Genomic DNA, 14,155 nt, shown 5'->3' on the forward strand with positions numbered 1-14,155 from the left:
CTTTCTCAAAAGATGCTAAATAGAGCTGTAAAAGAAAGTTAGGGTAAGATTGAACCGTGCAATTTACCTACATGCTTCTGCTTCATAGATGAAAGTTTAACCGTTTGGGCTAGGCTGACTGTTTTTTTTAAACTTTTTTATTGTACATAAAAATGAACAAATTTACATTATCACCTCTAATGTACAAATAGCATTTTCATTTTTACATAGTACAGTCATAATGGGAAAAGGAAAGAGAAATGAAAAGGAGAAAAGAAAGAAGTAAGAAGATGGGGTGGAGGGGGAGGGGGAGGGGGGGGAAGCAGAGGTTGACCATAAACATAAATAAGTAGAGGATGTTCTCCAGAACATCCTGTTATTTAATCTAGTTTTCAAAACCCCTCATCTTGTTTAGAACTGGTACCAGCAGATATACTATCTACTTTAGTCAGCCATCACTAAATCCTATTCTGAATAGAATTACATCCAACCTCCATCTTCATAGATTTCTTAGCAAGGACCATCTAGTACCTTCAAAGACCTGCATGATATGGAGCTGTGTTGACTCTTCAAGAGTGTCTACATAAACACCCCACTTAGCATGGAAAGGGGTTAGGCTGCCTTTTTAAAAGAAGTTATGGGAGTGACTTTTACAGTTACACGGTAAACTTACAAAGTAGGGGATACATTTTAGTTTTCTAATCTACCAAAACAAAAAAAGTACTTCCTACCACATACTAATGCAATGGTTCTGTCTGTCTACTCTAGAGTCCAAGAAAAATAAAAAAGTTTATTACTACATTGTAGGGCTTGTATACAAAAGGAAACATTGGTTATATCAAAGTAATGTATACAACTCCCTTTCAGTAGAGTTAACAGGTTTTTCTTAATGTCAGTCTATTGCACACAAAATTCTATAACTGACACTGTCATTTCTAGCTTGCCTCCAGAATATGATCTATCAATGTGGGCAACATCACAAGGGGCCACCTGTTGATCTCCTGATCAATATAATAGGTTTAAAGTTTAATATCAAACTGCCAACAAGGTGCATTCAAAAAGCCTGTTCTGTAACAGGGCGGTGGTGTTTATCTTGTTCATTGACCAGCATTATCGGTTAATGAAATATGAAGCTGCTGCTTAGGTTACATGCTTGTTACTTTTAACGGATTTCAAAATGCAGCATTGTATGCAATGATATCTTTAAAATGCAGAATTTCTCTATTTAAAAGAAGTGCGTGGCACCTCAGTGATCGAAGCCTGCATGCAAGGCTCTTAAATTCCATTAAGTTTCCAACACTGATGGATAACATGGACATCACAATTAAAGTCACATCAATCTCAGAACCCCAAACTTCCACTGTCACTACCATGGTCTGGTCATCGCATTTTTAAGTGCAATTCAGTCATAACCTATGTATCGCACAAGACTTTCACCGAAATGAAACATTTGGAGAATCTGTGTTTTCAGCTATACATTCTCAAATTCTATTCAAACATTGTGGGGGGTTTATCTAAATAGAACCCTATGATATACTCCCACAAGTCAATAAAACGTGATAGTTTCTGAATCTGCTTTGATAACACAGCTCAATAAAAATAAAAATATTTTTAGTTGCTAAAGAGTATTTGAACGAAGTTAGGGTATTTTGTTGCCGAATTCAAAAATGAAAGTATTTTTTTCGAATTGGCTCTAGTTCTTGAGATAATGAATACCCTCAATTAATAGGGAACTTAGCTATAATGCGTGCATATGGGAATCTACCAGAACATTCTAGAATGTAAGACATGCGAATATTCTAGGTCAGAGGTATCCAAATTCAGTCCTCAAGGGATATACCAGCAGGTTTTCTGGATTTCTGTCTGTAGAAACAGTGGGATAATTACTGGCTCAGCTAAAAAGATTAACTCACTTGTGCATGATTAAGCAATTACTGAAAACATAAACTGTTGGTAGCCCTTGAAGACAGAGTATAGACACCTCTGTTCCAGGTGTTCACTCTGCAATAATTCTAGAACATTCCCCCTCCGTATATAAGTAACCCATCACCCAACCAACAGTCAGTTGAGAGGTTCACATTGTCTATTGCGTTTTACTTGTTCTCGGCCGTTTAGTATATTTGTACACATGTGATTAGTGTAAATAATTGTATATGGAGTGGTTGTAGTGACAATTTGTATATACAGAGTGTTTCATCTAAGCATAAAGTCAATTAAATGATAAAACGTGTTTAATCTACAATGTCCATGTATCATATTGGTCACAAACCACCACGCTAGCTACGACAGCACAAGTACCTTCTAAGCTGCCACGTCCTGGCTGTTGCCTAGGCAGCCACTTCCGGTTCACTGTGTCAGTCGTTGCCAGGGTAACCGGGACGTCCACCATGTTTCCACCTTTGTCAGGCAGACAGAGCAAGCACGACTGCAATCACAGTATTGCAGTCGCCTATGCTGGTGTGGGGATGTACACTTCTCCACCACCTCTGATTGGCTCTCATGAGCTTAAAAGGCAGGGAGGCCTTAGCCTTCCTGCCAGTTATAGAATCCTTGATCGTGGAAAACCACTATCTGACTACTTGTTTTGACCCTTTGGCTTGTTATCAGTTTACGGATTGCCCCTGACCTCTTGGCTTGTCCTTCTGAATTACCATCATCTGCTGCCAGTCCCGACCTTTTAGCCTGTTCCTGCAACTCTCCTTGCTTACTTCTGACCTTCAACCTCTGGCTTGGCACTGGTTATTTTGTCCATAGAGTTTCCTCTCTCAGTCGCCTACTTCTGCACTTCCAGCTCTGGTTATAAACTTTTACAACTCTGAGTATAAGCCCTGGGGGAATCCAAGTACCTGTGAGTGGATCTAGTGCTACGGGAAATGCAGCTGCTATAGGTGAAGACCTCTTCTGCCTGTTCTAATTGCTTATGACAATTACTGGGAAGCCGTAACAATATTAAATAAACTTATATTTATCTGAAAAACAAACAAAACGCAATAAAAATATTTCTTCACATAGAGGCTGCTTAAACAATCCTAATGCATTCTGCTACATTTGTGGAGAATACTCTCTGCAAAAACAAAACAAACATCAGACATTGTAAAGCAAGCTTCGCTCTGTTAGGGGCCTATTTATTAAACCTAATTTTCATGTCAATTCCCTGAAAACTGCCGTTTTTGGGGAATAGACACCAATTAAAGTATTTGCCTCATCTATCAACAGTGCATCAGCAGATATCATAGATATCTGCTGCTTTGTACTTTTTTTCGTAATACATAGCAGTCCCCATAGATGTCTATGGGGACTGTTATGTACTGCAATTTAACAATGCATGGAAATGCTTTTACACATACAGTAATGAACGGCAGCTCAGGCTGACGTACATTACCGTTTCTGCTATTTTTCAGCACTGTTCAGCTTTGCTCTAAAGAGCAGAGCTTTACAGCACATGTGTGGAGGGATCACATGATCCCTCCCTGTCACACTCCGCTCTCTGTAACATCATCATTTATATAGCGCAACTAATTCCGCAGCGTTGTACAGAGGACTCACTCACATCAGTCCCAGCCCCATTGGATCTTACAGTCTAAATTTCCTAACATACACACAAACAGACAGAGAAACTAGGGTAAATTTTGATAGCAGCCAATTAACCTACAACAGTGAAGTGCAGGGAAGTTTTCAGATGGAGCATGCACACAAGACTTCTGTGGATCGCACAGCAGCTTCGGGAACGAAGTGGAAGTGAAAAGGTAAGTTTTTAACTTCACAGGAACAGCAGTTTTTTGTGACTGCTGCTCCTGTGGAGATTTTTTTTATAAATATGATAAATAGTTCAATCCTTATCAATGCTATAAGAATTGATAACTACTTTTCATTTTATGTGGCTGTTGATAAATGTGACCATTAATTTGGCGTGACGCTTGGAGACCAAGGCAAGTCTTGGACTCCCCATAAGGTTTGCAAACCCTGTGTAGAATGCTCACAAACTTTAAAAATGTGGGTACTAATATGAGCATAAGAGGACACGCCATAGCCACTTACTCTTAGTGATTTTACCGAGGAACAAGGGGAGAGATTTCATCGAGATATAAAAGGTGTCTGAGGAAAGGTATCAAGGCAGATGGGACAGACACATGATCACTGAGTATTTTTGGAGCCTCCAACATGATTGTTCCGATAACCCACGTAAAAGAAAATCGTAAAAACAGCGTTTTACTATGCATTCATTTCAATTATCCGAATCAGCTATGTAAATGTGTTATTAGACCAAATAAAATGCCAGTGTGTGTTTACTTGTGTATTTTAAGACAATTGCAATGCGATTTGTAAGTATGCTCTGCCTGACCATTAAATTATTTGCATCATGTTTTTCAATTGGGTACCAATTATCTAACAAATTAGAGCCAATCTAGCAAAACCGATGTTATACTCGGAATCAGCACCACCAAGTTACCCTAAAATCACTTCATCATGACTGCCAATAAAATGAAATAAATGCTGACATATACAGCAACATTACCTTCCCAGCTCCCATTATTTTCTCTGCGGCATAAACAGATTCACCACATCTGGGACACTTTTCAGTTCCGCCAAACTTCTGAGCAAACTTTGAAGCATTAGAACTGGTACTTGGACGTGATTGATGCATTCTATAATGAAATTACAAGGTTTCTTGTAGATTATAAACAAACACATTATAATCCTTTAAACGATGAAGACTATTGTAGAGTAAAGCCTGCCGCATATTGCTAATCCCCTCTCTATGAAACCAGTCATGACGCACTGCATTTTTAGTGACGCTGGTTAACTTTTCAGACAGTACAGTTCTCTCACATTCAGTTGTTAAAAATATCAACTTTTTAGGCATTTAAATTAGAGTACAGTATAAGCAGAAGTGTCTGAGAGATGCAGGATAAGGAAGTCTTTAGGTTCTGCAAAGCAATACTCTTTGAACATAAACAATAAAAACACAAAATGTGGGAAAACAAACAACAAAAAAACCCAACACACACACACACACACACACACAACACAAAGTGTATTACTGCTCTCTAAGCTGCTCCCACAGTCCCTGTAGTGAGCGGTGCATTCTTGGTGAAGTTGTAGCTGGATATGTAATAGTAAATGCACAACCAAACATGCACCCATAAGCCATGTACTAGCAGTATTTGTACACAGTGTGTGTGTGTGTGTGTGTGTGTGGAGGGGGGGGGGGGGGGGGGGGGGATGGATCAGAAAGTATTTTATTTTCAGCATCACATGTCATAAGGGATAATAGAAGTGGACCTGGAGTATGTGTGGGTATATAAAAGCACTCTAATTCACTGTATTACACTCTACTGGCCAAATTTGTGGAAACTTTAAAATGTTGATCTATGTCTCGTTACATGAACACACGATCACTAACAAAGGGTAATTTCATTATAAAAACTTACTCTTCTGGTTTAATACCCAATCTTTCTCCTCTATCCATATTCAATGTGCCTGCTCCTTGCCCGTAGCCATAACCCTTGGGTCCATATTTTTTTCCATAACAGGATCTGCAGTAAATTTCATCATCATGTATAGCCATTGTTGTACTATCCAGGTTCTTTCTGCAGACCACTAAAAATAAAACCAAAAACAGACAACAGGATTTAAAAAACACACAACAGAAGGACAATATTGGTTATCCACACAATAAACATTTTGGCATCTTTGAATATATGGAACAAATAATATTGTGTTACCTAGACATTATTCTATTTAAATCATAAAATGTTAACACATGATGATCGGTTTGCTGTTAAACATAGATCTGCCATCAAGTTTTGATAAATAAACAAGTTGGATGCAAGTGTGTAGTTTGTTATGGAGGGGGCATTACAGACATCCATCACTGCAACAGCGTCCTGAAAAATACTTCAAAAGTCCCTTCAAATAATTCTGAAGATTTGAACAGAACTACATTTTATTCCTCAACATGTGCCCTTCCAAAAGTCAATATACACGGACATCAGGACTGGAATTATTATTACATAAGGTGCCTTATAATGGGTAAACCTAGATTTCTAATAAAAGACGGCACAGTTAAAACAATTCTGGCAAGTTCAACTACTGCTGCTCCGTGCTAAGAACTTCATAATGGTGACATTCAAAAAGTGGAAAATGTGTGCAGTTTCTGAGCATTCTGCAGATACCACTGGATGTTCTGTCTCCCAACAAATGTTTTCCAGTGGGAAACAACAAGTATGAAGTTATTAAACAATAATATAATTGTGCTATGTGGCCAAGTAGATGGCATAGACCCTCAGTGCTCTCACATTCCAGCCAGTTCTAATCCTCACAGGCTGATTTGTCTGAGCCGCCCACAGAGTACATTGTAATTCACAGAAGGGAAATGTGCAGCTCTCTTCACACAGTTGTTCCTTCTGACTCACTACATGTGAAAGTGAGGTCACTTATTCACATGCAAAAAAAACACTATGTATGTAAATAATAATACTAGGTGGGGCACACAAGTCACATACACAATCATTTATATCACACGCTGTGTACACAGTACAATAGCTGTAAACTACATGTGTGCTTGTATCTATCTGCACTACGGATGCAAATACCTATTTAGGTCAGTGACAGGGGAGGACTGGCAAATTTTAGCCTGGGGAGGGAGCGCAAGACTTGGCTCAGCAGCCTATTAGGAACATTTTAAAGGAAAAAGAAATGCAAGCGACTCAGCCCCAGGTAGCCCACTAGGACCGGCCCAGGGGGAAGACACCCCCCTTCTCAGCCTGCCCCTGGACGCTGAAGGGTAAGCTGTCACATAACATCAAAGCATTAGTTCAGCTTTAAACACAACAATTTAGCAAAGGATGGAAGGAAAGCACAAGACATATACATGCAATATAATGTACAGTGTTTGTAGACACATGAAAACTCAAAGTAAAGGATTCATAAACTTACTACATAGGAAGCAGCATTTATGATAGCTTTTTCCATCGCATTGCACCTCTTCGGCATGGTACACGGTCCTGCCACACGCTCCACATTTGTTACCGCCACCCCAGTTAGGCATCTTGTAACTAAAGAATCAGATATAAAAGATAAACATCTACAATATAATGATACAGTGCTGTGTATCTCCAATTTAGGTCTCCATTAGTCAGTATATCAAAATGTAATATTTGATGGTGCAATCCTTTATATTTTAAGCCTGCAGGTAGAAGTATCGTTGCCTGTTAGCCCTTAGAATGCCCCAGATGAATTTCACTTCTAACCAACTGTAGTGAGAGCTTGATAAACTTTTTGTACCACACAGAAATAGTGAAGAGTCTTTAGCATCAAATGCGAATTTACTTCCCAGTGTAGTCTGCCTGTCAGATGGAAGCTACAATTATGTCACTACTTCATGGCAGCATAGAAACATCCTCACCATCCTTCCAGATATTAGACAGCCAGTGCGGGACTAATAATCACTACTGGTTTCAAGAGGTGTGCTACAGTCACACCAATGTACGCAGTTTATGTTTAAAGGCAGCTCAAACTGGAACACTGTTTTTAAAGCTGGACAGAGCATAATAAACTCAGTCTGTCCCTTTCAAAGCCAGACAGGTGGCAATACTAGTATAATCCCATTTTGACAGATTTCTCTGTAAAAAGAACTGCGTTTTTTTTTCCCACCTTCCCAAATAACATTTTAAATCTTAAGTATTCCAATTATACCAGAAATTAGGATTAGTTGCCCATGTTTGGAGTCATTAGAAACTGCTATAAATGTCAGTTAACAACTAAACCAATGCAGACAGCTTCACATCTATTGACTCCGCCCCAGCATGTATCAACAGGTTATATTCACTACCCAGCACAGAGTATTGCCTATCACTTCTCACTTTATATTGTGAACTGAATGCAATTGGTGTTAGTCTGGCTGCCATCCATTGCCAGTTTCCCTAATAACCCATACAGCCTACAATGAACCAGCCTATTCTTTACAGGACCTAAAGTATCTATTACATATAAGCAGTCTTCCCAATGAAAAACGTTGGACAGAGATGGTGTATGCCAGAGATGTCCAAACTCCATCCTCAAGAGCTACCAACAGTTCATGTTTTCAGGATTACTTTAATCATGCCCAGGTGACCGGATCTATTTTTATGGGCCAGTAATTATCCCACCTGTTTCTACAGACAGAAATCCTGAGAACATGACCTATTGATAGGACTAGGTTTGAACACATCTATTGTGTGCAAATGTAACAAAAAGCTTCAAAAGGGAAAAATCTTCCACTTGTAAGGATGGACAAAAGTGTACTTGAGAATAGCAGAAAAAAGTGTGAAAGGATAAATAGCACATTGTACCAAAATGATGTATAATTCTGCCATAGGGGTGTAGTATTCATAACTGCAAAATACAGGGCAGATAATATTTAAAACTTTGCGCCAAGTTACAATACGATTTCCACTATTTGAATGCAGGGATGAAGCTACAAGATGTAGGGTCCTTGGACAAAAGACCTTCATCCCAAATCCAATACCCAAGCAACATTTTCTGTAAATACTTTGGGGCAGGGACCAATTTCCTTTTGCTTTTAAGTAACCAAACCTGCTGTTCCAAATTTGTTTCTCATGCATGGTGTGGACACCACATAAATAAGCATATATACGCTTACATATTCTGCCCACTCACTAAAAAGTTTATGTACATTAACATTATATAGTTATAGGTTTACTATAAATGGGTGCTTATGGCTTTGGAAAGAAAATAAACAATGGGCAATGATATGCATTTGGCCATTTTTGTTGTGGTTGTGGTTTTAAACAGCATCGTAACATTATTTACAATATCGCATTCCAAGTGCATGTTTCCCAAAGTCCAGTCCTCATGGACCCCTAACAGTGCAGGTTTCCAGGTCACGTGATATAATGATACCACCTGTGGATCCGTTACAATGTGTCAGTCAGTAATGACTACACCTGTGCTCCAGCAAGGAGATATGGAAAACCTGCACTGTTAGGGCCCCAGAGGACTGGATTTGTGAAACTCTGCAAGTATGCAATGTCCTTGCAAATTAATAGTTGCCAGTTTGCTATTAAATACAAACTATTTTACATTTGATTGAGTTGCCCTTTACAATCCACTTTAAGTGTTGTGTGAATGCTGTGGATAAGTCATGCTTCAACATGCAGCACACACACCAAACCTGGACTTATAGGTTTAGTGTGAGACTATAGCTACACATAATATTTTCAGTTTCTGCAATTAAATCTCATGAGATTAGTAGTAAGAAAACACTATGTGGATTTAAAGTATTTTTATTTAATTTAACTCATAAAATTAGTCATCCCAAATGGAAGGGAAAACCCAGAATCGCCCAAGATCTCCTGAATGAGCAATTAATAGGTCATTCCATTAATTTCTATGAAGGAGATTAAACTCCTGGGGGTAAATTTACTAAACTGCAGATAAGATGTTGCTTATAGCAACCAATCAGATTACAACTGTCATTTTGTAGACGATACTTAATAAGTGACAGTGAGAATCCGATGGAGATATCATTTCTACTTTTTCAAATCCATGGTTTAGTAAATACACCCCCTGAAGTTCAAACAAGGTCATTAGAATGCGACAATGCATAATGTTAGGAGATCAACACACTACAAAGCAAATACAACTTGGATTAAATAGCAGACAGAGCACATAGAATACAACCAATTAATAAACATGTAATCTCGTTGGCAAAAAAGTCATTTGAGAACACATATGTTATTATTATTGCTTTGCAGCTTATTTCTGGCATCATAAAATAGGTTTAAAAAACATTCCAAATGTATTCCGGTCATGTGGATACTCATTTTCAGGTTCCAAAATGTTATTTTGCATACATAAACGGTGTCATGCCAAAGCAGTAATTCTCAACTGGAAAGCATATCTAATACATCTGGTTTAGTACAGATGGCTTAAACGGTGGTGGTGGTTGGGGAAGGGTGTCCAAGATGTGCACACACTTTGTTGTCCTTGTAAATACCCCAGGTAAATAAAAAAAAAAAAAAAAAAAAAAAAAATACTCCGAAAAAATATTTAGTAGAAATAAAGATGTCACAACAAAGTCCAACACATTTCAAGTCATGGAGTAATTTCACCATTTATGTTTTTCTATCAAAATACTGCTTGGTTAAGTCTTATTTAGGTCTTAACTTAATCATGAGTATAAGTGGACATTGGGAATGTGTTTATTATATGTTTGAATTGCATTGCTTCAACTGTACCTAGTCCCACAATGTGCAGCTGTAAAGTGCAAAATACATTCCATTATAGGTATAGGAAAAACAACAACGTCTAACACCTCTGACCAGCAAGAGAATTCAAGTCCCTTTGAGGGAAGGAAAAGGCTGTGCGCCTACTCTTAAAATGTGTATGGCCTTCACAACTGTGCCTACAACACTTGAATAATGAGCTCATCGCACAGAACTAAATCTTATTTTTTGCACATCAATGCAAACCTCTGAGCACCAATGTGCCTAATCTGTATTTACAAGGGAATACCCCCAATCTGTCTAACTAATCCTATCAGACTGTGGAAACTCTTGTAACCCCATATAGATGCCACCATCTTGGTCCACAATGCCACTTACTGCCCCTAAAAACCATGTTGATTTGTACAAAAGTAGGAGCCTGACCTTATACAACAGCATGTGAGCTGCGCTATGTACACTCGTAAACAGACCAAGGAAGTAATTGAAATACAAGGTACTGGCCTTCTTGGTCAGCCTGCAACACTTCTCTCTAGGGACTTAAAAAAATCTAAGTGGTTGACGATTTTAACGGCATAGTTTTTAATCATGTGATCCATAGTTTGGATATAATTTTTTAGCAAAAACAAACACAAAAAAACTACTCACACACCTCAAAGATTAACATTCTCTTTTAACCAAGCATTTGGCTTAACTAACAAGCACCAGCTGACACAAAGCTGGGCAAATTTATTTGCTTTAAAAACAACCAATACCCTAAAGTAGAACCTTTTGGGATTTTATTGTGTACCTTAGTCAGAATCATCCCAGTAGAGACATCAAGTCCAAGACCATATTTTTTCCCCAGGTTCATGGTATAAATTCAGCAAAGATGTTTATATGATATAAACAACAAAAGTGTTAATGTATGATACTTATGATATTTTATCAAGGAATTTATTTAATAAATGATTTTAAGTTATCCACAATCCAACTGTTTGCATGGTTATAGACACACTATTGCAAATTAGTTTAGCCAATTTGCTTTCTTTGGGGATTGCAGACCCCTTGCAACTAGCCTTAATTGTTTTTCTTTAAGGAGGAGTCTAGTGTTTAGACCCAATAACATTTTCAAACATACTGTATTTAGATTACTTCCCCCACTGAACAAAATTAAAATCTGTGTGTGCGCGTTTGTGTGTGTGTGAGAATAGAAGAACACTTGCTGGTCTTTGACTGAGTTTCAAAGCACACACACACACACACACACACACACACACACACACACACACACACACACACACTACTAGACACAAGAGGGAAAAAAAAAAAAAAAAAAAAAAAAAAAAGGCTGCCTACTAGTCATGTAGATTGAGGATCATAAAATGCCTCCGGGAGTCTCAAGGGGTGAAGTTAACTGGGCTGATTTTGAGCCCCCATGATGCGTTTCTCCCTGAATCGCACCATTTTGGCCCAGCAACATAATGACGCAAATGCGTAAATTTTACCAATGGGGGGGGCGGGACAAAATGATGCGATTCAGGGAGAATCGCATTATGGAGGCTCAAGATCATTTCACTAGGAAATGTGCAGATGCAGGAGAATTGCCAGCTCTCCCGGGAGTTTGGGAGATCTACCCGGAAATCAGGAGTCTCCCGGACATTCCGGGAGAGTATGGAATAACATGGCTCCTACAGATAAAACAAAACAGTGAATGTGAACAAGCCATTGTGAATAAAGTTGCTCAGTCTGAGAAACTGGATCTATCCAAAGAGTAACCAGATGTGTCCACTGTAGCCACAAATGTGGATATCTGAACTGGATAATTCCAGTCACTCCAATTCAGGACAAGCATCTGTATCACAGGCGATCCAGTTAGTCCAGTCAGGTGACGACCCTAGCAGATCCCAGCCCACCAGATTTACAGACTGTCCAGATTTACTTAGGGATCACTGACTGGGTTTCCTGGTCATATTGAGCCAAAAAGTTTAGGGTCAGTTTGGACAAAAGCAATTAAATTCAAATCCAAAAACAGTACGTGTGGTCAGCTTAAGTATTGCAATTTAACTGAGAACAAAGGCAACATTATAATCAGATTGCACGTGTTGCCCAATTACCCCATCAGGGTAGCATGCTGTTCTTTACACCAGTTCTAGTTCACTGTATAATTTGGCTGTTTCAATCAATCATTTTGGAATCTGCAACAATACATGCATTTGAATGTGTTGCTTTTAGTTCTGTAGATAATGACTGGCATAACAAGGTTCTTGAGCCATTTCATATATAATAACTTCTATTCTGATATTGAGAGCCAGAGAAAAACAAAAACAAACATCTTTTCTCTTTACACTATGGGTTTTTTCTCTAAATGGAATTGCAGGTTTACTAAGGATATAAAGCCCTTCCTCTGTATCCTGAGGTCTGATTCTGCAGTAAAGAGCCCGTCATGCATACTAAACGACAATTCACTTTGTTGTTATTCAAAACTGCAAGCAGTGGAGAATGTTTTGGCCATGAAGATTCAGAACAGCATTTAAAGCAAAGCTTAATCTAGCTTTATTAAAAATAACACTGAAGCTCTTTTAACAGAGTGGGAAAATTCATTGATAGTACACAAACAATGCCACCATTTCTACTTTTTTAAATGAGGTGAGGGGTGCCAATTATAAATTGAATTGATAAGCTGGCACAATGCACATAGAACATAACTAAGTGTAGGAAAAGTGACCCAAAAGCATTCAAGCAAACTGAATGTTACACATGAACACAATTTCTCACAAAAGATTATTATATATGTGTTCATGTGCATCTAAATAATGTGTGGTCAAAGGGAGGTTAAGGCCTTATTAAAATGTAATATTCAATATTTTTGTGCAACAAAGAGTGTGATCTTTATTAAAACGGAGACCAGCAAAACAGTAGAGCAGCCATTTTGTTTGAATTAAGAATTTCAAAAGGTCTCTGCTACTTGGGACATTTATTATAAACAAAGCTTTATTATAAACAAAGCTGCACTGCCATATTTATTTCAGTTGTGAAAGTCAAATAATTGGATGAAGTAAACCAAATTAATAGTGTTTTACTGTGCGATTGCGATTAGTACGCCACGTGTTATGACACAAATGCATGGATTAATAACACACACATTTACAGTCGCACTTACACTTCTAAATATACATTTATTAAGGTTCCAATCTACATTTATTAATAAAATGCATTAGAGATTTATACAAAAAATGTGTTACATCTTGAAGAACAAGATGGAGGTCTTCACCTATAGCAGCCGCCTTTCCTCCAGGTCTTAAACTTAGAGTAGTACAGGTTTATGAATGTACTGTAGCGCAGAGTAGCGGGGAATAGTGAATCAAGCGTGGTCAGGAAACAGGCCGAGGTCTAGGTCCGAAGCAGGTACCGTGGTCAGAAACAGGCAAGAAGTCAGAGCTGGCAGCAAACGAGGAGGGTCCAGAAACAAAGCAAAGGTCAGGGCAACAGGCAAAGAATCAAAGTCCAGTAAACAAGGCCAAGGGTCATACACGAGAAATCCAATCCAAATGCAGATACAGGGCACAGTAGCAGGTCAGCAAAGAGAGACTGAACTATAACCGGCAGGGAGGCTAAGCCCTCCCTGCCTTATATACAGAGACTGGCCAATGGCAGCAGAGGAACCCAGCAGGGAGTAATCAGCCTCAGGGGCTGATAAATATAATTAACCAGCTGCGCATGCGCCCGGCTGCTAGAAACATTCAGCGTCCCGACCGCGAAAACAGGAAGGGACGTCCCGGTTGTCATGGAGAAAGCCGGGATGCATCCTGCGGGCACAGGGAGTCGCGGCGGCTTGAGGCACCGCCGCAACTCGTGACGAAATGATAATATATTAAAAGGTATCCAAGGCTCAGGATATAAGATATGTATCATGTTATTGTAATTTGGACCTATATTACCATAATGAATCCGCTTCCTGCAATCGCTAG

At 38.8% G+C, this 14,155-nt stretch overlaps 2 protein-coding genes across 3 annotated transcripts in view; both read right to left on the reverse strand.

The window, feature by feature from the left end:
* Positions 1-14,155, reverse strand: part of E2F7 (E2F transcription factor 7) — a 340,183-nt gene that overhangs the window by 280,396 nt on the left and 45,632 nt on the right. The gene's annotated exons all lie outside the window — the stretch shown is intronic.
* CSRP2 (cysteine and glycine rich protein 2) overlaps positions 1-14,155 on the reverse strand; it is a 33,031-nt gene that overhangs the window by 3,507 nt on the left and 15,369 nt on the right. For both annotated transcript variants that reach the window (XM_075209563.1, XM_075209562.1), the window contains exons 2-4: positions 6,919-7,037; positions 5,412-5,580; positions 4,496-4,625 (exon numbers count right to left, since the gene is read on the reverse strand). In XM_075209563.1, coding sequence (XP_075065664.1) covers positions 4,496-4,625; positions 5,412-5,580; positions 6,919-7,030 — 411 coding nt within the window. In that variant the 5' untranslated portion in view covers positions 7,031-7,037. The remainder of the gene's footprint in view (positions 1-4,495; positions 4,626-5,411; positions 5,581-6,918; positions 7,038-14,155) is intronic.

The sequence above is a fragment of the Mixophyes fleayi genome, chromosome 4 (genome assembly GCF_038048845.1).
Source record: "Mixophyes fleayi isolate aMixFle1 chromosome 4, aMixFle1.hap1, whole genome shotgun sequence".
NCBI lineage: Eukaryota > Metazoa > Chordata > Amphibia > Anura > Limnodynastidae > Mixophyes > Mixophyes fleayi.